The sequence below is a fragment of the Phoca vitulina genome, unplaced genomic scaffold (genome assembly GCF_004348235.1).
Source record: "Phoca vitulina isolate PV1807 unplaced genomic scaffold, GSC_HSeal_1.0 scaffold111, whole genome shotgun sequence".
NCBI classification, from domain to species: domain Eukaryota; kingdom Metazoa; phylum Chordata; class Mammalia; order Carnivora; family Phocidae; genus Phoca; species Phoca vitulina.
Window position 1 is genome coordinate 1210125 of NW_022589814.1, and position 26117 is coordinate 1236241.

Below are 26117 nucleotides of genomic sequence, written 5' to 3' on the forward strand. Positions count from 1 at the left end.
GACCATGGCTCCTGAAGCACTACCCTGTAGCCAGCCTCCACATTCAGCCACCCTGCTCAGCGTGTTGATGCGTTGATTGGCACTCTCAGGAAATCAGGGCTGGCTCACTAAGTCTGTACATCACCCCAGATCTGGTTCTTCCTCTCCTAGAGTCAGATACCCCATCGCCTTCCCACTCAGTCTGCCGGCCTGCACAGTAGCCTGTTTGCTAGCTACTCAGTATAGTCCTCCAATGTGCTCCCTTTGTTTTAGATTCCATGAATATCCTGGACCCTGAGGATGAGGAGGAGCACACTCAGGAAGAGGACAGCAGTGGCAGTAACGAGGATGAGGATGATAGTCAGGATGAAGAGGAGGAGGAGGAGGAAGATGAGGAAGATGATCAGGTGAGGGGGGACTGTGTTTGGGCTGGTTCAGACAACCTCTTCCATGGGAACACAGAGCTGGAGAAAACCAACAGTCTGGGTTGCTAGCCTCAGCGCCTCCCTCCCTCATGTGCAAATGTGGCCATGACACCAGACTTCAGAAAACCCTTACCTCCAGCAATTCTCCATCTCCTATTTTCCCCTTAAGGAGGATGATGAAGGTGAAGAGGGAGATGAAGACGATGACGACGATGGCTCTGAAATGGAATTGGATGAGGATTACCCTGATATGAACGCTTCTCCCTTGGTCCGATTTGAGCGCTTTGACCGGGAGGATGATCTCATCATTGAGTTTGACAACATGTTCTCCAGTGCTAGTAAGATACAGGGGCTCAGCTGGGTTTTATCTCTTGATTCTTATACCCTTCTCTAGGGTAAGCCAAGCAGTGAACCAGAGCAGCTATCAATCTGATACAGACAGCACTTCTTTTCCTATGCTGACTTCCTGGGGCAAGGGATATCTGAATCCATCTCTCTCAATAAATGTATACTTAGAAGAAAGAATTGTGAGAGGCTGCTTTTGTTCTCTCCACCTCAGTAAACAGGCAGCCATTTTAGAGCCTGGACAACTTGATGATTTGCTTGAATTTTTTTTTTAAGTGAGACCAAGGCTGACTGCATCAGGCACCCATGTGCATGCTACAGTGACAGGGCAATCAATAACTCTTATGTCTGTAACACTGGATCTTGAGAGTTTGGATGAACACCTTTGAGCTTGGCATTGGGGAGTAGATTTGAGCACATTCACTCTGGTCATCAAGGACGCATCTTTTCGGAGGAGAGAGTGAATCTCTTCCCTTCTCCCCCATCAACGTCAAAGTTCGCTTTTAGCATCTAGTTCTTAAAATCAAGCTGTCTTGAGAAGGCAGGTCTTGACCCCAAATCACAAGCATGATATAGCAGAAAATACTGAACTGTTCTGGTCTATTGTCTTGGCCAAGTAGTCTCTTACCTCTTTGAGCCTCAGTTTGTCACCTGTAAATGAAAAGTTTTAAAAGAAAAAAAATGGGTTGTATTACATAATTTTCAAGATGCCTTCTATTCTGTGATTTTCTTTGCATTTTTGTGATTTCCATCAGTCTTCCTTTTGTTGAGCCTCCCTTCGTTTAGCAAATTAAACAAATATTTGAGGAGTGCCTACTGTTTCCTAGGTACTCGGGATACAGCAGTGAAAAAGAAAAGTCCTTTTCCGTGAAAGGAGCTTATGGTCTGTTAGGAATTATAAGTAAGCAGGCGTCACGTTGTAGTATGGGTAAGAAAGCCCAGAGAAAAGGATTATTAAGCCAATCTGTAGAATCAGAGGAAGTGACATCTGGGCCAAGAACAAAAGAGCAGGTGAAGAAGGGGGAGCGGAGTCTTCGAGGTAGAGGGAGTAGCATGTTTCTGAGGGGCCTAGAAGCATCACTGGCTATAGTGTGGAGAATGGATTGGGAGAAGGTACTATTTAGGAGGCTGTTGAAATATCTAGGTAAGAGATGGTGGCATAAGCTATGGTAGTGTCAGTGATTATAGATGAGGCGTGGGAATGAGGGAGAAAGGACAAAGCTCAGGTTTCCGTGTGAGGAAGTAAGGCCCAGGAGACATGGTTCTGTTGGAACAACCATGGAAGAGATTTTTTTTGGCACTGACCCCTTTACATATTGTCCTTGCAGCAGACATCCCCCCATCCCCAGGAAATATCCCTACCACTCACCCACTGATGGTACGCCATGCAGACCACAGTTCTCTGACGTTGGGCAGTGGCTCCTCCACAACGCGTCTCACCCAAGGCATCGGGCGCAGTCAGAGGACCCTAAGGCAGCTGACGGCCAATACAGGCCATACCATTCACGTTCATTACCCTGGGAATCGCCAGCCCAACCCTCCTCTTATACTCCAGAGGTGAGTTACATTTGTCCCATTTCTTTGGATTGTATGTGCAGCCTTTTGGGGAATACTAAATGGTATAACACAGTCTTTTTGCGTAAGTGTCCTCCTATGCATACATTCAGCAATCAGTAAAGCATCTCATGTGCCAAGCACTTAACACTTTAAATGTAGACAGGACAGGATTTCTGCCCTCAGGCTTATGAGTTTAGTGGAAGAAACAATTTTAAAATGAGGGAAAAGGACATAGGTGTCATAATGGTCAATGTACAGGCTACAGTGGGTATACAAGAGTGATATACCCTAACACAGTGCCTGGCATTATCAATGACACAACTATGGAATAATATGCAGCCTCAGCCCAAATAAAGTTCGCAAACTAATGGAGTAGTTAGAAACGTAACTAAGATTTATGCCTAGTAGGGTACCTGGCTGGCTCAGTCAGAGGAGTATGCAGTTCTTGATCTTGGGGTCATGAGTTAGAACCCCATGATGGGTGTAGAGATTACTTAAACGAAAGTTTAAAAAAAAAGATTTATGCTTAATATGATCAGGTCCATAATAGTGTTAGGCATTTCCAAGAGGTTACAGAAAGGATCTGGCAATAACAGATTGCAGGGACCCCCTATGAATTACAGTGACCATGGCACCCCACCATCACCCTACAGGTTGCTTGGTCCTTCTGCTGCTGCTGACATCCTTCAGCTGAGCAGCAGCCTTCCCCTACAAAGCCGTGGCCGAGCCCGCCTCCTGGTAGGCAATGATGATGTCCACATCATTGCCAGATCTGATGATGAACTGCTGGATGACTTTTTCCATGACCAGAGCACAGCTACCAGCCAAGCAGGCAAGTTTGTGTGGTAAAAGGGAGGGTACAGTTTTTCACATTCTACTCTTCCCTTGCTGAGGGAAGGCAGAGCAATATCTGCCCTGCCTAGAGAAACCACATTTTATTGGAGCCAGAACCACTTGATAATTTAGCCAAGATCAACAAAACCTTCACTATCTCTGGATACTTGTGATGTGCCAAACCTTGTGATGGACTTTGGGTCCTGTTAGAGAAATACGGCAATTTTTGGATCAGATGACATATGACATGCCAAGAATCTCACTCTTTTGTTCCCCTACAGGGACCCTGTCCAGCATCCCCACAGCCCTGACCCGCTGGACAGAGGAATGCAAAGTTCTTGATGCTGAGAGCATGCATGACTGTGTTTCAGGTATGTGGCAGCTTGGTTATCTGAGCAGTAGTGCACCTTCCACAGCTGGGATGAGTGCATGGGAATTGTTGCCCTCATTCTCTGGCTGCAAGCTCTGCCTCTTGGCTACCTCCCCTGAGCAACCTCTGATCTTTGCCTCTTTGATCCAGTTGTTAAAGTGCCCATTGTTAATCACCTGGAATTCCTGAGGGATGAGGAGCTGGAAGAAAGGCGGGAGAAACGCAGGAAACAACTGGCTGAGGAAGAAACAAAGATAACTGACAAAGGCAAAGAAGATAAGGAAAACAGGGATCAGAGTGCACAGGTGATTTGCAAGGGCTGGGAGGATTCATCTTTGGCTGTGTCTTCCTTTACTTTCATATGGTTTTGGCATACGTATAGCACCAGTCATTAAAGAATCCTGAGATGTTCACATTGAACCTGAGAAATGATTCATTCCAAATGCACCCTACATTCACATGTTTTTTAGGGGAAAGAATTCAAACCCAGAGGGAAAATTATTTCTCCACTGTCTCTTGCTGGGGAAAACTGGAGCAAGAACCAGAGTGGCTCCTGACTTACCAGTCACACTGTGTAGTCTCTACCTTCAGTGACTGCAGCTAGACAAGAAGAATGATTTTGATTATGCCCATGCTCTTGGTGGTTCGGTTGCACTTCACTTAGTGGAAGTGGATTGACTTACCAAGTGTGGGGAATCCTTACCAAGATGACCCCATTCCATCGTTTGGGTAAGTTAGGCTTAGGATTCAGTCAGGAAATATTCATGCTCTGAACCCCAGCACGACATGTCATTTTCTAAGGCTTGATTTTCAGTTTGTAAAATCTCTAGCATGACTTTGGTTTGGAAAGAAACTACCTATTTTGAAATTTCTGGGAAGTTGAACAATACTAGCTTTAAAATATATGAAGTAAAAGCTAATAGAAATATGAAGAAATTGGGGCGCCTGGGTGGCTCAGTTGGTTAAGCGTCTGCCTTCAGCTCAGGTCATGATCCCAGGGTCCTGGGATCGAGCCCTGCATCGGGCTTCCTGCTCAGGGGGAGGCCTGCTTCTCCCTCTCCCACTCCCCCTGCTTGTGTTCCCTCTCTCGCTGTCTCTCTCTCTGTCAGATAAATAAAAATTTAAAAATCTTAAAAAAAAAAATACGAAGAAATTAAAAGACTTGAGTGAAAGACTTTATTATATCCCACTCAGCAGTTAGGTCAGATTGAGGATTTTGAAAATGTTCAGTTAGGATAACAAACTTGATTTAACAAATACTTTTGTATGAAAGTTTTACCTGATAAATAATAGCATTGTTTCAAACACATGAAAAGGGATAGAAAATAAGCAAGCCTGGCATATGATTTTAAAAGCTGGAGTGGACAATTGGGTCACCTGGATGGCTCAGTTACTTGAGTGTCCAACTCTTGGTTTCGGCTCAGGTCGTGGTCTCGGGGTTGTAGGATGGAGCCCAGCACTCAGGGTAGAGTCTGCTTGTTCCTCTCCCTCCCACTTCTGCCCCTTCTTCCTCCACCCCCACTCGCTGGTCTCTCTCTCAAGTAGATGAATGAATAAAATCTTAAACAAAAAAAGCTGGAATGGACAAAATGAGCCCGAAGAAGGGAAATACATAGAAATGAAACTTTGAGGAATTCTTGCTGGTCTTATGATTATATTTAGGTCATGTCCTCTGCCCAGCCCAGCTCATTATTCAGTCAGCCTCCTGGCAGTTTCCCCTTGTTCCCAAGCCATCCTTCAACACAAGTATGTATTAGAGAAATTAGAGATACATTTGCACACTAAAATGTTCATCTTTCATCCAGGTCCTTGAACTCCTAGTGGCTTATGTGGGTGGGGGGGGAGAGGGTAGCTATTATAGTTGACCCCTGTCTTATGTGCTTGCGAAAGTCCCACATTGGTCTGTCCCTTCTTTTTCCAGTGTACTGCATCTAAGACAAATGACTCCACTGAACAGAACCTCTCAGGTAACTCTACCCCCCTTTTCACCTTCTTGCTAACTGGTTCTTTTTCCTGACCCTTTCAAGTAGCTGGCCCAGGTGGGCTGAAGATGAACACTGGTGCTCTGTGGGATGAGGTAGTAGATTGTATAGTTTTAGGGTCATACCCCATCTTGGAGATAACTATACAGTCTACTGTCTTTCCCACGGTGGTACACTTCCCCTCCGACGTGCTCTGTTCAGGGTCTCACTCTGATCATGCTGTGCTGCATTCTGGCATGTGTAGCCAGGCCATGTGTCCTACCCCTTTGGTGACCACCGTGGTGTGGTACTTCCTGAGAATATCTGATGGCGGTGGTTCCCAAATGCCAGCCCTCAGTGGAAATGAACAAAATAAAGAGGGTTTAAATGAGTTTTTCAGAAAGCTGAATTTATTCAATTTAAAGGACTGGTTTTTATAGAGATTATGTCCTTCCTAGTTCTTTAGTATCAAAATATTTTTATTAAGTGATATTGACAGGATTCTTTCTTATTTGGCTAAACCTAGGTTTGGTAACCCAATGTTAATCTCTTTCTATTTTTTCCTTTTTATATAAACTTTGTGAGTTTTTGGAATCTAAAAGTCTAGGGATGTTAGCAGTCTATTTTTGGCATCTGGGCTAAATGGTATTACTACTGTATGTTTTGTATTCCTCCTTCTAATCTTAATGTCAGCTATTTCATGGTTCTAATAACTGATCCACGTGGTATTATGTCTCCCCCACCCCTATTTCCTCAGAACTTTCTTCTGTTTCCCTATGCCTTCTGTCTCCTTTGGCATTTGAATTGCAAAATGACGATACTAAAGCCTACACAGTATTTTTTTTTTTTAAAGCAGTGAAAGTGGGTGGTAGGTGTCCTGGTGCCTTTAGCAAAAGGTCTTTGAAAGGGTCTGTTATCAGGTAAAATGGCTTTTTGTCTGCTGCCCTTGCTAGAGGATTCTGCTCATGCCGGGGTGAGGTAGTAAGTTGTATTGTTGCGGGGTAGGGATTTTAGGCCCCAATTAGAAGATAACTATACAACTTACTACTTTCCCTGGTGTGGGCATATTCATACTTAGTCTTGGCACTGTTGCCTCCATCAGAGTTGTAGATGTTCCTGGGATAATCAGGACTGGAAGGGAGGTGGAAGGGGATAGGTGATATTTAGGGTGAGGCAAATAACATTATAAAGTGACTTGAACTCTTTCCCCTTCCACCCAGGGCACAGAAAGGATTTAATTCTTAGGATCTACAAAGATTCAGATCTCCATTTCTTGAGACTAAGATAGCACTGTGCCTTAGCCCTCATCCAGGGTATACCAGATCAGCCACAAGCTGTTCCTAGGAACACTCGGGGGTTGGGGTGGGGAGGGGATACTTGTCAGGCCACATGTGCTGATTGAGTGGCTCCCTAGGTTCTTGGCTGATTGTCCGTTAACACCCCCATTGTTATTCTTTCCGAGAAAGATGGGACTCCTATGCCTGACAGCTACCCAACAACCCCATCTTCAACTGATGCAGCTACATCTGAGTCCAAGGACACCCTTGTCACTCTGCAGCCCTCACAACAGCAACAAACACTCCCACCCCCACCAGCCTTGGGAGAGATTCCTCAAGAGCTGCAGTCCCCAGCTGGAGAAGGGGGTAGCTCTACACAGCTATTGATGCCTGTAGAGCCAGAGGAATTGGGCCCCACAAGGCCAAGTGGAGAAGCAGAAACGACTCAGATGGAGTTGTCCCCAGCTCCTACTATAAGTGAGTAGAATTTCAAGGTTTGGGTGGTGGGTGAGAGGTGATATAACAGGAGGGAAGAATGGACATCTTTAGAGTTTCTCTTTACTCTCCTTAAATAATAGCAGCTCGGGTCCTCAAACAGTAGGATCTCAGCTTGCACATTTGCTTTCTTAGCTAAAGTTGAGGTTTCTTCTCTGTGGACTCAAGTGATCATATATCTGAATGTCTAATGATACAGGTGATGATGCCAACAGTTTATTGAGGTAATCACTTTTCCTGGGCTATTATGGCAGGCCTGTTACTTCTTTAAAAACAACCTTCCTGGGGCACCCGGCTGGCTCAGTTGGAAGAGCATGTAGCAGCTCTTGATCTCGGGGTTGTGAGTTTGAGCCCAACATTGGGGGTAGAGATTACTTTAAAAAATAATAAAGAAGTAAACTTTGAAAAACAAAAACAACCCTCCAAAGTAGGTAGTGTTATCTCCATGAACAAACTGAAACGCATGTGAAATTACTAGCCCAAGACCATTCAGTAAGTGATTGAGCTGAGATAAAAATCCAGATCTGTGTGACTTTAAAGCTTGCTCTCCTTCAGCATCCTTCAGGGATGGCAAGCACATGACCCACCCACCCACACACAGCTCTCCCATCCTGGCAAACACCATTTATCTCATGGCACTATTTCCCACTGGTTTGAAGTGGGGCCTCAGAATTCTTCTCAGCAGTGTTCCAACAGGGTAAATTGAAACCTGTTTGCTATTCCTGCTCTGTACCATGCTGCCTGTGATTTGCTCTGGAAAAACCTTAAGGCGTAGGAGTTTTTTCTTTCAAGGAGCCGCCTTTAGATAAATAGAACCAGCATGCATGTACAAATGGTGCCTGCAGGGAATCTGAAAGTGACAGACTCCCTTACCTGGGGTGCCTAGGGAAAGGTGTTTCACAGGCATAACGACACCATGAGGATTTGAGCTGAGCTTTATATAAAGCATATGAGATTGAGGGGGAATGTCAGGCCAGCGAGATGGTAGAGAAGTGAGAAGTCTAATCTGGCTGCATCTTGATTCGGCCCCCATCTTCTAGGCAGAGATCTAACCTCTCCATGTGACTTCCTCCTAGCCTCTCTTTCCCCAGAGAGAGCTGAAGATTCTGATGCGCTGACAGCTGTCAGCAGTCAACTGGAAGGCTCTCCCATGGACACCAGTAGCCTGGCTTCCTGTACCCTGGAGGAGGCTGTGGGTGACACCTCAGCAGCTGGCAGTTCTGAGCAACCCACAGCAGGCAGCTCCACTCCTGGGGATGCCCCACCTGTTGTGACAGAAGTGCAAAGCAGGGGCGATGGGTCAGGGGAACCTACCCAGCCCCCTGAGGACAGGTAAGCATTGTGTGAGTAAGAGGAAGGCAGGATGTGATGGTGGGTATTTCAAGCTACATGCATACTTGTTAACTCTTGCACATGTTTGGTGCACTGGGGAAATCAACCTGGCTTCTGTGAGAACTGGTTATTACAAGAGTATTTTATAAATGGGAAAACATTAATACCAAGAACAACCTGGAAATTATTTTCTTCAGCTCTCCTCCTGCATCCTCTGAGAGTTCCTCCACCAGAGATTCTGCTGTGGCCATTTCTGGAGCAGATTCCCGGGGAATCCTAGAAGAGCCACTGCCTTCAACAAGCAGTGAAGAAGAAGATCCCCTTGCAGGTGAGCTCCATGTGTGCTTAGGCCATCCTGGGGTTATTTAGGCTTCTAGTAGCTTTTGGCATGGAAATGTCCGCCAGTTAAATGGTTCCATCCAGATGGAAGGCAGCATGCATATGGGAGGAGGACCAGCAGTAAGGGGGTGCTGATGCTGTATGATGGAATGAGCCCAGGCCATGGAGTCAAACAGATCTTAAGCTCAGGTTACCCCCTTTGCAGCCACCTACCTTCAGAACTTGGGACCATTACTTCTCTGATCCTCATCTGTTCTAAGGGGGGGTGGTAATAGCTGCATGGTAGGGTCTTGATGAAGATTAAGTGACAGCATACACACAGACTCTGGCACATAACAAGAGCTGTTCTGAGCCTAGGGAAGGTGAGTGGGCCTCTTTGTGTCTTCTGTCCTTTGCATGCATTGAGGACAAACAAGGCTCGTTTCCCTCAAACAAGGCCATGGGTCTCTACTCCCAAGTACATCTTAAGTGTTGGTAGAGATGGGAGTCCCTTCACATTTTGCGCCTCCCCTCAGGTATCAGTCTACCCGAAGGTGTGGACCCCTCTTTTCTGGCTGCTTTGCCTGATGACATCCGCCGGGAAGTCCTGCAGAACCAACTGGGTATCCGTCCACCAACTCGGACTGCCCCTTCAACAAATAGCTCAGCTCCTGCAGTGGTGGGGAATCCTGGTGTGACCGAAGTGAGCCCTGAGTTCCTGGCTGCCCTGCCTCCAGCCATCCAGGAGGAAGTATGTGAGCAGGGAGCTGGTGGGGCTAGGCTGCCTAGCTGTGGGTATGCCCCCGTTGACGACTTCTGCTCCGTAGGTGCTGGCACAGCAGAGAGCTGAGCAACAGCGACGGGAACTGGCACAGAATGCCAGCTCAGACACCCCCATGGACCCTGTGACCTTCATCCAGACCCTACCCTCAGACCTGCGCCGTAGTGTCCTAGAGGACATGGAGGACAGTGTGTTGGCTGTGATGCCACCTGACATTGCCGCTGAGGCTCAAGCCCTGAGGCGAGAGCAGGAAGCCCGGCAGCGACAACTCATGCATGAGCGGCTCTTTGGCCACAGCAGCACCTCTGCACTCTCTGCCATCCTCCGAAGCCCGGGTACAGAGGGAGGCAAGTGGGAGGGCTCTGAAATGTTTGGCTTTGGCCACATGAGGCTTTGTTCCCCTTTCTGTTATTGGACCCAGCATACCACCCACCTCCCCAGTTTCAGTTTCCTTTTTCTTTCCTTCCAGCTTTCACCAGTCGCCTCAGTGGCAACCGTGGAGTCCAGTACACTCGCCTTGCTGTGCAGAGAGGTGGCACCTTCCAGATGGGGGGTAGCAGCAGCCATAACAGGTACCTTTGTTTTTTTTGACCTTGCCATACCACTTCTCATATCTATTGGCTAGTCCAGCTTTCTTAATTTATAGGTGGAGAGACTGGTTGACCTCTCTAGGGTATTGCCTTGAATGAGTAGGGGAGCCAGATCTTTGGACTCCCCCTTCAGAAAGCCACACTTTTGGGTTGGTGTAGCTACCGTAGACCATAATCACAAAGTAAGGCAGACTGGCAATAGGTGCTAGCTGTGGTTGTAATAAGCAAAGCTACTTGAGCTTATAACATAGGCTGTGGAAGAAGAGTTCATGACTACCCAGGCTGAAGCTGACTGCACCCAACATGCCAAAATGTAAAGGGAGTGATCAGTCCCAATGAGGCAGGCAAATCCCTGGTAGTCTAGAGAAGGCAGGAAATAAGCATTGGGGGTTTTTTTTAAGACCTTAGGTGCAGTCTGGTTTTACCAGTTGATAATACAGACATTGTGTGATGTGTAGGGCAAGTCACTTAACCTGTTAGAGCCTCTTGTTCATCATCTCAAAAATAGGCAATTCTTTTGTCTTATAGACTGTAGAGTACTTGATACCCAGTAGATACACAAGAGGGCAGCTCTTGTTACTAAGAACCCTTAGACTAGACACTCTCCCTTCTTATGCCTCCTTGGAGGTATGCAGCTCATTCCCCTTCCCTAGGCCTATACCTAATCCCAGAGCTCTAGCTGAAGCGTTACCTAGAAATCATGCTCTGTTCCAGGCCTTCTGGCAGTAATGTGGATACTCTCCTTCGCCTCCGAGGACGGCTCCTCCTGGACCATGAAGCCCTATCCTGTCTCCTGGTCCTACTTTTTGTGGATGAGCCAAAGCTTAATACTAGCCGTCTACACCGAGTACTGAGAAATCTCTGCTACCATGCCCAGACCCGCCACTGGGTCATCCGCAGTCTGCTCTCCATTTTGCAGCGCAGCAGTGAGAGTGAACTATGCATTGAAACACCCAAGCTCTCCTCAAGTGAGGAGAAGGGCAAAAAGTCAAGCAAAAGCTGTGGGTCAAGCAGCCATGAGAACCGGCCCCTGGACCTCCTACACAAGATGGAGTCTAAGAGCTCCAACCAGCTTTCCTGGCTGTCAGTATCCATGGATGCAGCCCTAGGCTGCAGGACTAATATATTCCAGATCCAACGTTCAGGGGGTCGCAAACATACCGAGAAGCATGCAAGCAGTGGCTCCACTGTCCATATCCACCCCCAGGCTGCTCCTGTTGTCTGCAGACACGTTCTGGACACGCTCATTCAGTTGGCCAAGGTGAGGAGCTTGAACCCAACCCTGGGGGATGGAAGAGAGGTCGCAGCCACAGCCTAGATGAAATCTGAACTCTAAGAAAGCTAGCAGGTCTTTTCTTCACTGTTAGTGCTGAAGCCTGTATTGTTTCTGGGAGTTGTCCAGTAAATAATTTTGTGGGGTTTTTACTTTCACTTTTTATAATTTTTGTGCATTACCACATTTGGTTATCAAAACAACTCTCAGTGGTCTGTATGATCCCCATTCTATAGATGAAGAAGCTAAGGTACAGAAATTTTTAGTGGCTTTGTCATGGGGCTAGTAAGTGATGGAGCTGGGCCTAGAACTTAGGTCAGTCTTCTTTTTTTAAGAATTTTTTCATTTATTAGAAAGAGCACGAGTGGGGGGGCATAGAGGGAGAAGCAGACTTCCCACTGAGCAGGGAGCCCAATGTGGGGCTCGATCCCAGGACCCTAGGATCATGACCTGAGCTAAAGGCAGACACTTAACCGACTGAGCCACCTAGGCACCCCTGTTCAGTCTTCTTTTTAATAATCAGTGCTGCCATTTGTTGAGGGCCTGCCTTGTGCCAGGTACTATACATTATCCCCTTTAATCTCGACAATTTTTTGATACAGCATAATGGTGCTCCCCATTTCATAAGTACAGAGACCGATGCTCAGAGGTTAGCTAATCATCTCCCTACAAAGCCCTTGTTTGCTTCTTTAGGCCACTTCACCATCAGTTAGATAAAACTCCTGTATGATGTCTCTCCCATGTCAGCAAAGCTATTCAGAGGAGTGGAGTATCTAGGAACCAGTTGTCTTTCCTTGTTAGGAAGACCTCTTTTCTGTGTAGACCCCCTAGACCAAGCCTGTCCTCCTTTTGCCGGCAGGTATTTCCCAGCCACTTTACACAGCAGCGGACCAAAGAAACAAACTGTGAGAGTGATCGGGAGAGGGGCAGTAAGCAGACCTGCAGCCCATGCTCTTCACAGTCCACCAGCAGTGGCATTTGCACAGACTTCTGGGACTTATTGGTAAAACTGGACAACATGAATGTCAGTCGGAAAGGCAAGAACTCCGTGAAGTCAGTGCCAGTGAGCGCTGGTGGTGAGGGGGAAACCTCCCCATACAGCCTCGAGGCCTCTCCACTGGGGCAGCTCATGAACATGTTGTCACACCCAGTCATCCGCCGGAGCTCTCTCTTAACTGAGAAACTCCTCAGACTCCTTTCTCTCATCTCAATTGCTCTCCCAGAAAACAAAGTGTCGGAAGCACAGGCTAATTCTGGCAGCAGTGCTTCCTCCACCACTGTTGCCACCTCAACCACATCTACCACCACTACCACTGCCGCCTCCAGCACGCCCACTCCCCCTGCTGCAACCACCCCTGTCACTTCTGCTCCAGCTCTGGTCGCTGCCACGGCTATATCCACCATTGCCGTAGCTGCTTCGACCACGGTGACTACCCCCACGACTGCTACCACTACTGTTTCAAGTAAGTGTGGATGTAGGCTGGGAGCTTTGGGGTATGGACACCCACCTCACCCTCCACTCCCCCATCCAGGTATTCCTCCCTAAATAATAGCAGTCGGCTTGGTTTGTGTTTGCAAGAGCCAAATGTGTTCATTCTTGCCCTCCTCAGTCCCAGTTCTCTCTCTCCATCCTTCTCCTCCCCACACTCATCCACCCACCCACACAGACACTCGTGAAGACCAGCAGGCATTCACTGAATGTGGCTTCCCTAGGCTAAGCACCAAAAGGAGGAGAGAGAGAAAGTCCCTGTCTTCAAAGAACTCCCAGCCTTTCTAGCCTAGTTGAGGGACCCAGTCTTAGGAAAAAGTTTGAGAGCAGGCAGGATACCATGTGAATCAGGGTAGACTAGCCAGGCTATCCTAGGAAGTAAATGGAACGAGCCCTATAGCGGACTAGTAAGATTTACTTGAAAAAAACGTTTTGAAGAGGGGCCTCTGATGGTAGGGAAACAGTTGAGAAATGTTTGAGATTGTCACTTTAGAAGGTACAGTCATGAGAGTCCTTGACATCCCAAGTCATTTGGATTTGGCTTTGGTAGGTGGCTTTTCATTTGCACTACTTTCCCACATTGAAGCCCTGGACAGTTTAGTCATTGTTTGGTTCTGGCATGTGAGTTTTAGAGGCTTACAGTGTTCCATCTGATTCCTCAAAGCTTCTACAACTACTAAGGCCAGCAAATCTCCAGCAAAGTTGGGTGATGGGGGCAGCAGCAGTGCAGACTTTAAGATGGTATCCTCTGGCCTTACTGAAAACCAGCTACAGCTCTCTGTGGAGGTGAGTCCAAGTTCTTCTGAATTCCCAAGATTGGGGGAGAAAAGGTAGATAGGAATAGATAAAGTTATAGTTCTCAAGTTGAGGCTTACCCCCTTTCTCTTCTTTTTTCCCAGGTGTTGACATCCCACTCTTGTTCTGAAGAAGGTCTAGAGGATGCAGCCAATGTGTTACTGCAGCTCTCTCGGGGGGACCCTGCAACCCGGGACACTGTTCTCAAGCTGCTACTGAATGGAGCTCGCCATCTGGGTTATACTCTTTGTAAACAGATAGGTAATAATGGGAGTAAAGCATCTTGTCTTTCTGAAACCTTCCACTGAGGGATCACCTCTTTATGGAAGCCTTCCCTGAATCTCCAGGTTGAATCAGACTCCTCTGTGCTTCTGTAGCACAGCCCCTGTGTCTCCTCTGTTGCAACACTGATAATACTGGGTTGTCATCTGTTTTCCTCTGCTCAGTTGTTCATGGAGAGCGAGGCTGGGCTTCTCTCTACATTGCCAGTGCCTGGCACATGCCTTGTAATCAGTGCTTAGTAAAGGAAAATGAGCACATGTAGGACCAGCAGTACTCCCTTGCTTCTCCATTCTGGGCACTTATAAGAGCCCTACGATGAGCCTGCTGAGGCAGCTTCACCACCTCAGAGATGCACCTGCACTTCACTTAGGCTCAAGAATTGGGAGTCCAGATGGTAGGTACCCTCTGCCTTTGTGCAGTTGTAAGGGTACAGAAGTTCTAAAAACACTTGCAAATGTCTAGTTTCAGTCTTCCTTCCTGTTGTTACCAAGAAGAAAACTAAAACCCAGGGTGATAAAGCGATTGAATTGAGGAGTAGAGCCAGATTTTCTTTCAGCACAGAGAGTCTTGCTCTCTCCCACTCCTATCCCAGTCATGGATCTCCCTAGATCTCAGCTACCTGCGTAGTTATCTCCTTCTCACAAATGTGCCTAGAGCTGAGGTGATAAGGGTATTGGTTAGACTGTATGAACCAGGGTATTCTTTGTTACATGAGAACTATAAGGTTCTTCCAGAAGGAATTTGGCCAGTCTCTGACTTTCCTTGACTCCGACCATTCAACACTCGTGGGCCAGGCAGTGTCCCACCTACTCTACTGCAGTTATCTCCTAATTCTCAAAACTGCCTTGTGAGGTTAGGCAGTATTAGTCTAATTATTAAGATAGGTAAGTGAACTGGGAGAGGGGGTTAAGCAATTTGCCTGAGATCGCCTCAGAAACCGATAATTTTCCCCTCTGCACTGAGCTGCATTTTGTGTAGATTCAACAGATTGCTGAAGTGGGGTAGATTGGTAGTCTCTGGATGGTTGATCCACGAACACACATAGTAAGGTGAACAGCAAAATTCCTGCTCACTCCAGATTCTCTGCAGCTGAGCAAAGAAGATAGGCTGTGCAGGTTTCTTGGAAAGGTTTGGCTTTCAGCTGCTTCACTAGGGGAGTCTCTGAACACTTGCTGGCTCCTCTACCTGACCAGGTACCCTTCTGGCTGAGTTACGGGAATACAACCTAGAACAGCAGCGACGAGCCCAGTGTGAGACCCTCTCTCCTGATGGCCTGCCTGAGGAGCAGCCACAGACCACCAAGCTAAAAGGCAAAATGCAGAGCAGGTGGGTGGTTGCCACCCATTTGGCTATGGGGCTGGAATCTGGGGTATTCTAAAAGGTGGCTGTTGCTGGTTTCCTGGTTGTTGGTGGTGGGTTTTTGTTTGTTTTCCCCTCTCTGGGAAGATTTTCTTATCTGTCCTATACATACTTGACCTTATTTTGTCCTTTGGGATTTCCTTCTGAGAGTCTTTAACCCTCTGGTTGACACCAAAAAGCCCTGCTCGCTCTGGATGTTTATGCTTTGATGCTGTCAGTATACGCAAGCCACCTCTACACTATCCAGGTTTGACATGGCTGAGAATGTGGTAATTGTGGCATCTCAGAAGCGACCTCTGGGTGGCCGGGAGCTCCAGCTGCCTTCTATGTCCATGTTGACATCCAAGACGTCTACCCAGAAGTTCTTCTTGAGAGTACTACAGGTCATCATCCAGCTCCGGGACGACACACGCCGAGCTAACAAGAAAGCCAAGCAGACAGGCAGGCTAGGTATGAAACTGGAGTGTCCAGTTGAGGGGCAGGGTTGGTGGTGGCAAACTCAAAGAGTCCCTGGAGGGCGGGACTTAATGTCATGTCTCCATCCTGCTTAACCTTTCCAAAAAAGGAAGTGATGATCCTTTCCTAGGCTGTTGATGGCTGCGTTCTGTATCTCAGTCAAGGTGTCTGCATAGGAAATTCATTAGGGCAAGTGAGAATTAAGGGGGAGTGGAAATCCGGCAAAGAAATTGGGGGCAGATCTTTTGTTGAACAAGATTTAAGGCACTGAGTGTGTCTCCTTTCTGCTGCTTTGATCACTCCTGACTAAAACATTGCAGCCATGTTGCCTCAGCTGTGGCCTGCCAAATCCTACCTCTTTCCTCCTGTCCCACAGAACCGTCTCCACCTGCCACTATCCATCTGCCTAGCGCCATGTCCCCTGCCCTTACTTGTAATGGTAGCTCTTAGTGCCTGGTGAAGAGCACTCTGAAGCTGCCTGAGTTAAAGGTCAAAGACTTCAGCAAGATGCCCTGTGGCAGCCCAGGAGATGGGAGAGAGAATATTGGGCATTCCCTCTTTCTACTTTTTATATCTTGCCTTCTTTTTTCTTTCTCCCAGGTTCTTCCGGTTTAGGCTCAGCTAGCAGCATCCAGGCAGCTGTTCGGCAGCTGGAGGCTGAGGCTGATGCCATTATACAAATGGTACGTGAGGGTCAAAGGGCGCGGAGACAGCAACAAGCAGCAACGGTTAGCATGATGCCTGTGGCCCCTCATTCATTTGTCTCTCTCCCCTGCCCCACCACATCATCAGTGGGGTTTCACTGCCCTTACCTTGTATGCTTTTGCATTAAGTTTGCTGTATGAATGCTTCTGGACAACAGGGTTACTTTCTGTTGGTGTTTTCTCTACTGTTTGTTCATTGTTTTGGACTGATATGATTTAAAGCTTGGCCATCATACCCCACTCCCAGCTATCCAGTCAACAGTGGCGCTTTTGCAAACTGCATAATGCTTAGTGTCTGGGTTCTGAGGGGGTGTGGGATGAAGATTTTTCAGTCTCATGGAATAATGCAAGTACATCAGGAATCCTGCCCTTGAAATTCCCCAAGCTTGGTATACATCCCACGCAGCCTCTTCTAGGCAATGGCTGGTCCATCTACCCTGGCCTCTGCTTCTGTTCTCCATACTCTCTCGGCACCTTGGCACCTAGGCACTCAGGCACTTTTAGGAAGAAACCTTCAGGTTCCTAGATAGCCAACTCATTGTTGGGATCCCAGCACAGAGGGGCTTCGGGAAAAGCCTGGCATCTTGTATGTATGCTGTGGCACTCTCTCATTGTTTTCCTGTCCTTGCAACATGCAAGTCACCTTCCCAAGATCCGGGAAATAAAGGTATCCTGAGGCCTGGTTTTTCTTTGCATATGATTACTATTACACAGTATGATTTCATTGAGCATGCTGAGAACATCATAGAATTTGAGGGCTGTGACTCCCAACAGGGCAGAAAGGGAAAACAACTCTTATTCTGGAGTATTTTCTGCCCCGTCTTTCCCATACCCAAAAGGACAGATGTTGGCTTTGTGAATAATCCCACCCATCAAAGGTTGTCCCTTATTTCCCCTTTTCCAAGCAAACAGAAACAGCCAAATCTACAGTCTGCTCACCTGATTTTTTTACGTATGTGTATATGTATGTAATCTGTCCCTAGAAGAAGTTTTCCAAGTCTGTATCCAGAAGGCTGGTGTCTGACTAGACATAGGTCTGGAGTAGAGTGGAGACAATGCAGGCATCCAGGGAGCTTTTTGGAGAAGTTTGCTAGCTCAGGGTGGAGGACAGCAAAGGAGGTGGAAAGACCATTCTTTTGTTCGAGAAAGCTGCAGTTTTTTGACCAGATAAAGGAAGCTTTATCTTTCCAAGCTTTCCAAGCTTATGATGCGCGAGAATGGGTAGAGCCAGCCTCTAGCCTGTCCCTGAGGAAAGCAGAGTTGCACCCTTTTATGTGACTTTGTCTCCCTTTTATCCAGTCGGAGTCAAGCCAGTCGGAAGCCTCTGTCCGGAGGGAGGAGTCACCCATGGATGTAGACCAGCCATCTCCCAGTGCTCAGGATACTCAGTCCATTGGTCAGTACTACTTCCTATTTCCAGTGCAGCAAAAGAGAGAGCCAGTCTTCATGGAATGTCTCCTGGATCCCCTGCTCTCTACATACATAAGCTCAGTGTTTTCCAGTTTGTTCCAGTGAACACTGGTTTTTGTAAATGTTAATAGGCATTTACCAACCAAGATCACTAACTGTCACCACCTCACCCTTTCTGGAGATGTGTAGCATACGCTATAATTCCTAAAGAAACTGAGATGTGATGGTGTTAGACATGGAGATAGCATATGTTTGAGTTGTGGCTCTCCTGTTTACTGGCTCTGGGACCTGAAGCAAACCTCTCTTAGCTTCAGTTTCCTTGTTTAAAATAGGGGTGTTAATAGTTAGGAATGAACAAGTTAACACACACACACAGCACTTAAAGCAGAACCTGGCACACAGTGGATGCTATTAGTAGCAGCATTTCTCAAAGTTAATTGTATGTAGAATACTTTCTGATGCCCTCTTAACACATTTCTGTGGAATAGTGCTGGCATAGGACATCCATTTTTGAAATACGTTAAATCATTTAATAATCCACAGGTTCTCTGAGAGCTAATGAGGCAATGGGTAAATCAGCACTGTCTGGTAGAACTTTAGTAGTCACTAGCCACGTGTGGCTATTGAGCACTTAAAATGTGGCTATTGCAGCTGAGGAACCAAAGTTTTTATTGTATTAATTGTATTTGATTTAAATTTAAATGTCATCCAGTGTAGGACTAGAGCTTGCTTTCAGGTGTTGCTCAGTATTACTTAGTAGCCAGCGGGTCAGTCTACTTGATCTCGCATTGGACATAGGCCATTGATTAATGGCCTGCACATTGGTCTGGGAAAAAGCTAAATGAAAGAAAAACCTCAAAGACTTTTTGTCTCTCCTTTGTGTGGCCTGTAGGCTCAGATGGAACCCCACAAGGGGAGAAGGAGGAGAGGCCACCTGAGTTACCCCTGCTCAGTGAGCAGCTGAGCTTGGACGAGCTATGGGACATGCTAGGAGAGTGTCTAAAGGAACTGGAGGAATCCCATGACCAGCATGCGGTGCTAGGTGAGTTGTGGCCTTTGGGCCAAGGTCCCAACCCACTGATCTGCTCTGAGGCCCTTTCTGCCCGCTTAATTTTCTTCCTTCCAGATCATCCCTGTCTCTCAGTGTTTCTGTAATGAGAATTTAAAGGAGAGGTGTTTTTTCTCTCACTTCAGTATCAGTAAAAAAGATTTGTCCTCTCTTTTAGTAGCTGGTATCTTTTCACTTTTTAGACCAGGGGAATCTTTATAACCGGTTGCCTATTCCTTTTTTTTTTTTTTTTTTTTAAAGTTTCAAGGAAGCTCAGACTTCCTCTGTGGCTTTATTTTTCTTAGCTACCATTATATTTCTCCTATAAGTTTTCATTATTTCTTCTTCTATATTGTGCTTCTGTAATTTGATTATGAAGGAGAAGAGGTTTGTATGTTGAAGTTTCTAAAGTAAAATATCACTTTCCTGTCATTCCTACCCCCAGTGCTACAGCCTGCTGTCGAGGCCTTCTTTCTGGTCCATGCCACAGAGCGGGAGAGCAAGCCTCCTGTTAGAGACACCCGTGAGAGCCAGCTGGCACACATCAAGGACGAGCCTCCTCCACTCTCCCCTGCCCCCTTAACCCCAGCTACTCCTTCCTCCCTTGACCCATTCTTCTCCAGGGAGCCCTCGTCTATGCACATCTCCTCAAGCCTGCCCCCTGACACACAGAAGTTCCTTCGCTTTGCAGGTACAGGAAACTCTTAGGCCCCCAATAAAGAAGGCTTCATTTTTTATAGGGTCATTTCATACACTTTATCCTTAGGTGTTTCATGGGGGAGAGGGGTGAGAGAGAGAGAGTGTGTGTGTGTGTGTGGCGGCGGGGGGGACGAAGGGGAGTGAGAGAGGGAGAGAATGAAGCTAGTGATGTAGGGACTGGGTCTGAAAGCCCTTTTGTGCCACACTGTCTTTATTCCCTGAAACACAAAGAGAGTTGCTGTCTGGTTGGCGGTCATGTAGTCTTCTGGGAGCCAAGATGTGCTGATTCTTGCTGTCCTTTCTCTCCTCAGAGACTCACCGCACTGTGTTAAACCAGATCCTACGGCAGTCCACCACCCACCTCGCTGATGGGCCTTTTGCTGTCCTGGTAGACTACATTCGTGTCCTCGACTTTGATGTCAAGCGCAAGTATGTGTCCTGGAGGCTGTGGGATGGGAACTTTTCAAATGGTATCTCTCCTCCCAGAAAGGAGCCAAAATTCCTCCTGAAGGAGTATTTTCAGGGAAAAGAAGTCTCCCTTGGTGGCAGGCCTTGGAATGGTGCTGGATGGGAGGGAGGAGGTTCATCTGTGCCACTGACAGTCATTATACCTAAGTACTCCCTGGCCTTCTCCATTCTTCATCAGAGAAATGCAAGCCTTTGTTCAGTCACATGACTTCTAAAGTTCTATTCCATTCTTTGGGGTCATGCAGGAGGTGCGGGTAGCCGTAGTACACTTATAGCAGGACTCCGGCAGCGGGGGCGCCACAGCACTCCTGTCATCCCTACTCTTCTTTTCTGTGCACCTACGCATACTACCTGCTTGTTGCAGATATTCTGTGTAACTATCTCTGTGGGCCTTTATTCGGTAGAGATGGGAAAATTTATTGGTAATGAATGACCTGCTTCTCCCAACTACTGGGCACCTTCAGGTTCACCTGGGGAACAGATGTTTGGAAGATGGGAGAAGCATCATTGTAGGTCTTCATCCTAATCAAGCTAGCAGAAGTTTACTCTGCCACCCCCAATCCTATTTTCCTTCCTTCCCTACCTCCCAAGATATTTCCGCCAAGAGCTGGAACGTTTGGATGAGGGACTCCGGAAAGAAGACATGGCTGTGCATGTCCGCCGTGATCATGTGTTTGAAGACTCCTATCGTGAACTGCACCGGAAATCCCCTGAAGAAATGAAGAATCGATTGTAAGAGCCCAGAACAGAGAAAAGACAGGATGGGAGGGTGGAGGACTGTCCTACGTGGTAGTGAAGGCTTACTCCAGTGCCAGATGTGCAGGGGAACTCCAAAGGAATTCCAAATAGGAACCTGGTATAGATAATCTCACTGAGCTATCTCCTGTCTCCTCGGCCTGGTCTCATGACACTGGTCTTCTACTGGCTAGCTGGCCCTTGGGCTGAGCTACCCACAATTCCCAGAGAGAAGAGTCCTCGGCATTTACAAAGATAGACCTGATGGCTTCGCAGAGAGCTTTCTCTTATTATAGTAGGAATAGGAAGCCTGCTGAGCAAATGCTATCCTGGCTTGGGGGGGACCACACTTGCATGAGTGGCACCTCACCAAATCAATAATCACTCACTGGTGATCCTGAAGCCACCTAGAGGAGATCAGCAGTTTGTGATACTAAATGTCATGGAAGCCAGTGAGATGATAGACCTGTTGGAGTAGTTTGATACTCCTGAGCTCAGGAACTTGATTTCTCCTCTCCCTTGTGGCATTGGCTCACCATCCATGTTATCACATAGGAAGTCAGGCTTCTGAGACAGACTGGGCCCTGCTCCTCCACCACCAAATCCTTACAGACATCAGGCTGAACTCAGCCCTCTCTGATACCACTTAACAACTCCTCTCCCTGCTTTCCCTAAGTGAGGCCGTCATTTAAGCCTCTATACCTTTCCTATTGCTGTTTGCTGGAATATTGATAAGCCTTTACTGATAATTCAGGACATCTTTTCTATCGATGCTTTTTTTGTCCCAGATTCCCACCCTTCCTCTGGGCTTTCCTGGCACTCTGCATTCACTTCTATTCTCTGATCCTGCACTCCCCAGCCACTGCTTCACTCACTCGCTCACTCACTCACTCACTTGGTTCATGCTGCATAAAAGAATGGATTTATCCTGGGCTTTCTGCACATCTGTTTCTGGTCTCTTATGCAGGTATATAGTGTTTGAAGGAGAAGAAGGGCAGGATGCTGGAGGGCTCCTGCGGGAGTGGTATATGATCATCTCTCGGGAGATGTTTAACCCTATGTATGCCTTGTTCCGTACCTCACCCGGTGATCGGGTCACCTACACCATCAACCCATCTTCCCACTGCAACCCCAACCACCTCAGCTACTTCAAGTTTGTTGGACGCATTGTGGCCAAAGCTGTATATGACAACCGCCTCCTGGAGTGCTATTTTACTCGGTCCTTCTACAAACACATCTTGGGCAAGTCTGTCAGGTGAGGAATGTGGCACAGGATCCACATTCTCACTTGACAGGTCCTTTTCTTGTGTCCCACCCCCATACTTCCTCTCCTCTACCCTAACCCATGACCCTAATTGTGTTTTTCTAGATACACGGATATGGAGAGTGAAGATTACCACTTCTACCAGGGCCTGGTTTATCTGCTGGAAAATGACGTCTCCACACTAGGTTACGACCTCACCTTCAGCACTGAGGTAAGTCGAGAAATTTTGACCACAGCACATCCTAGATAGTCCAAGAAACCCATTGTGGGACTGCCCTTAAACTGGCACTGCATAAAGTCTCATGCCCCATTCCCCATCTAGCAGTGAGCAGTGGGTATTTGTATGAGACATCACAAACAGAAAAACCAGGATTTGTAAAACAATCCAGGGTGTTTCCTAGTTTTCTCCTTATTAAAAAAAAAAAAAAAGAACTGTTCTAGTATAGTATTCTTCATTCCCAAAAGTAGTTCATTATACAGAGAAATATAAATGAAAAACAAAATTTTTTAAGGTTACTCTCCAAATTGTTTTCCATAAAGATTGTGTTGTGTCGCTACGCATGTTAACCATGCCTTTTTCCCTTTCACCATTGACCATTGCCTTACTTTCAGCCTTTAAGTGTTTTGGGGCCAAACCCTTGGCTTTTCCCTATTACAAAGTTATGCGCTCATGAGAAACGACACTTTTTTATGACCTTGGTTCGTCTTTCTGCCCAGGACATGGCAGAGAGTTCAAGTATTCCGAGGTATCTATATAAATCCCATCCTAGATCATGCCTGATAGGAATGATTGGTGTTTTGGGTGTTCTAGGTCCAAGAGTTTGGAGTGTGTGAAGTTCGTGACCTCAAACCCAATGGGGCCAACATCTTGGTAACAGAAGAGAATAAGAAGGAATATGTACACCTGGTGTGCCAGATGAGGATGACAGGTAGGGGAAATATCCTTTAGACCCCTTATTGTTCATATGGAAGAGGTCAGGCCTCAATCATACAGATACTGTTTTTTTTTCTCTTCCCCTGTGCCAGCCACAAGTGCCTTGCACAAAGAGTCCACAAACACCTGACCAAAAAATATTTCCCTTCACCCACCCTCATTCAAGGGCCAGAAGCAGTGTTAGGTGAGGCAGGCAGACCATTCAGCATCCTAGTTGTAGCAGGAGCCAGATTGAGGATCCCTGACCTCTAACAGTTGTGTGAGTTTAGCTGCCACATGGCTTGTTGGTTCTCTCCCCAGGAGCCATCCGTAAACAGCTGGCAGCTTTCTTAGAAGGCTTCTATGAGATCATTCCAAAGCGCCTCATTTCTATCTTCACTGAGCAGGAGTTAGAGCTGCTCATATCAGGACTGCCCACAATCGACATTGATGATTTGAAATCCAACACTGAATACCACAAGTACCAGTCCAACTCTATTCAGGTGAGCTGCTGCTGGCATCCTTCCCCATATCCCTGAGCAGTGCTAGTTGGTATGACACCACATAAACCAGCACTCTTAGGGGGCAAGGGGATATAGGTGACAACTTACTTAGACCTAACTCTTCATCCTCTGGAACACGTTTTCAAGGGGTGTTCTTGCTCCTCTTATGGAAGAACTGAAGCCCATTTCACAGAATGGACTTGCCTAAGATTCCAGATTCCATCCCACCTCACACTGCCTTCTTGTGTCCTTTCCCACAGATCCAGTGGTTCTGGAGAGCATTGCGTTCTTTCGACCAAGCTGACCGTGCCAAGTTCCTCCAGTTTGTCACAGGTACTTCCAAGGTGCCCTTGCAAGGCTTTGCTGCCCTTGAAGGCATGAATGGCATTCAGAAGTTTCAGATCCATCGAGATGACAGGTCCACAGATCGCTTGCCTTCAGCTCACACGTGGTAAGAGAAGAGTTTGTTCTCCTTTTTAGCATTCAGACTGAGCTTGCATATTTGTTGCTTCTAGACCCCTAACCAAGGGCAGGAACCCCAATCTGGCCCCAGCTGTGCTAGACCTGTGGTAGCTCATAATTTGGTGGTTTTGTGGAAAAGGTGATGTTTGAGATGAGAAGCTGGCCCAGATTCACAGTGAGGCTGGTGGGGGGGGGACATTGCAGGTGAGCACTGCCGCAGGAGAGCACAGTGTACTCCAGGGCCCAGCTTGGAGCAAGGAGTTGCGGGGAACAGAAAGCTTAAAGAGGTTGGATCAGCAGAAGTTGGATCACCAGTGACCCCAAATGCCTCCTGCTTGCACATTAACCCATAGGTGAGGCTGTGATGTTTTAAGGAGTGGCAGGGTCAGATTTATGTTTTAGGTGCTTGATGGCCAGTATTGGGGCCAGATGAGAGGAGGGAAGACCAGGCTAGGACAAGATTTCAAGTCTGCAAGAGAGGAGTAGGTTCCTCAGGGAGGAAAGGTCAGTGGGCACCATGGGAACACAGGGATTTGGTTATCTTTTGTCACAGACTGATCTTTCTTCTTTCTCTAGTTTTAATCAGCTGGACCTGCCTGCCTACGAGAGCTTTGAGAAGCTCCGACACATGCTACTATTGGCCATCCAGGAGTGCTCTGAAGGCTTTGGGCTGGCCTAATAAGGCCCCGCCCACCACTGTGGGGGTTTTCTACCATTGTTGGACCTGGGAATGGGGGGAAATGAAAACAAAAAAGAACCAGAAAGAAAATGTCAAAAACCAATAAATGAAATCCACCAACTCACCATGTGTGTGTCCCAGCTTCCCCATCTTCCCCAGCGCATACCCGTTCCCCCTCTCCTGCTCATTCTCTCTCCCTCTCTCCCTCACCTCCTCCTCCCTGTTCCATGCCGTCCATGATCCCCAGCCCATGTGTTAAAAAGGCATTAGCCTTTGCAGGGACCTGTTTGTCCCAACTGTTTGAACAGTGTGCTCCTCAGATTCTGTGTTCAGAAGGATTTGCTGCATTGAGACTTGAAACCTTTGGATAGGGGAAAAATTATATATATATATATTTTTTTGTTCTGTTTGCATTTCTTAATTTGTGCTTGGAATGTGTTGATGTGCACAGCTAATGATTCAATGCGAGACAAGATTGGCGTCTGTGTTGTGGAGGTTTCAAATAAAGAGCACTCTTCATAACTCACTTTTCACAACGGAGTTTTTTTCAAACTTAAAAGAAACAACTCTTGAACATATGCTAGACATCTGGAGAAAAGATGCAAATGGACTCTCCAGAAAACCATCTCTGCCACCACCACTGGTGCATCTTCCTTCTTCAAAGTCCGTTTCCCCATTGTCAGGAGAGATCAGCAACCACCAGGAATTGAGGGGAGCCTGTTTTTTAGAATGGGATCTGCACTTGAGGGTGGTGATGGTGTTAACAGTTTGCAGCCAAGGACAAAGCATCACCTTGCCTGAGGGGAACAAATCGGCAGGTTGTAAGAAACACTGAGAACTCAACCCAACTGACAGTTCTATTTGATGAGCCTTTATAACAGTCTCAAGTGTAGAGCTTAGTTTAAAATTTTTATTTCATTTAATGTTTTAGTTTTTTTCTAACAAATTTCAATAAGTAATTTGACTAGCTCTCAGAACAGTCTTCCCGTCCCTTTTGGTTTTGTTCCGTCATCTGCCAGTCTGTTCACAGATCAACCAGTAGTCTCGTGGTTTTTACTCCATCCAGCAGTTAAAGCTGATCCAAGGACTTTGATGGTTCCAGCTTTCGAAGAAAAAAATAAAGGTTTAGTTAGAAAAATAACCCCAAATGATGCTTGCTTTGTGTGGTTTTTCTCATTTTCTGAGGCTCTATTTTGTAAAGATTTTCTCCTTAACCTAATCCCCCTGCCCTTGGTCCTGATGCAAATGGCTGCTAGACATTTTCTCCCTTTTTTTAAATACTCACACTTGCCTATGCCTCATCCTGCTGACAAC

At 46.9% G+C, this 26117-nt stretch overlaps 1 protein-coding gene across 9 annotated transcripts in view; it reads left to right on the forward strand.

Moving 5' to 3' along the window:
- HUWE1 (HECT, UBA and WWE domain containing E3 ubiquitin protein ligase 1) overlaps positions 1-25329 on the forward strand; it is a 162845-nt gene extending 137516 nt beyond the window's left edge. For 5 of the 9 annotated variants that reach the window (XM_032398210.1, XM_032398208.1, XM_032398207.1 and 2 more), the window contains 31 exons: positions 253-386; positions 574-742; positions 2078-2306; positions 2960-3138; positions 3422-3511; positions 3661-3815; positions 5432-5477; positions 6938-7225; positions 8320-8575; positions 8773-8903; positions 9430-9644; positions 9721-10009; positions 10144-10246; positions 10979-11525; positions 12397-13000; positions 13691-13812; positions 13926-14082; positions 15297-15429; positions 15710-15912; positions 16519-16646; positions 17922-18018; positions 18925-19074; positions 19526-19771; positions 20091-20208; positions 20839-20979; positions 21950-22237; positions 22352-22457; positions 23058-23175; positions 23481-23662; positions 23923-24113; positions 24701-24928. In XM_032398210.1, the coding sequence (XP_032254101.1) occupies positions 253-386; positions 574-742; positions 2078-2306; positions 2960-3138; positions 3422-3511; positions 3661-3815; positions 5432-5477; positions 6938-7225; positions 8320-8575; positions 8773-8903; positions 9430-9644; positions 9721-10009; positions 10144-10246; positions 10979-11525; positions 12397-13000; positions 13691-13812; positions 13926-14082; positions 15297-15429; positions 15710-15912; positions 16519-16646; positions 17922-18018; positions 18925-19074; positions 19526-19771; positions 20091-20208; positions 20839-20979; positions 21950-22237; positions 22352-22457; positions 23058-23175; positions 23481-23662; positions 23923-24113; positions 24701-24803 (5918 nt within the window). In that variant the 3' untranslated portion in view covers positions 24804-24928. Of the gene's footprint in view, positions 1-252; positions 387-573; positions 743-2077; positions 2307-2959; positions 3139-3421; positions 3512-3660; positions 3816-5431; positions 5478-6937; positions 7226-8319; positions 8576-8772; positions 8904-9429; positions 9645-9720; positions 10010-10143; positions 10247-10978; positions 11526-12396; positions 13001-13690; positions 13813-13925; positions 14083-15296; positions 15430-15709; positions 15913-16518; positions 16647-17921; positions 18019-18924; positions 19075-19525; positions 19772-20090; positions 20209-20838; positions 20980-21949; positions 22238-22351; positions 22458-23057; positions 23176-23480; positions 23663-23922; positions 24114-24700 lie in introns of all 9 variants that reach the window. The other 4 variants (XM_032398204.1, XM_032398211.1, XM_032398209.1 and 1 more) reach the window with 4 other exon arrangements.
- The last annotated feature ends 788 nt before the right edge of the window (positions 25330-26117 follow it).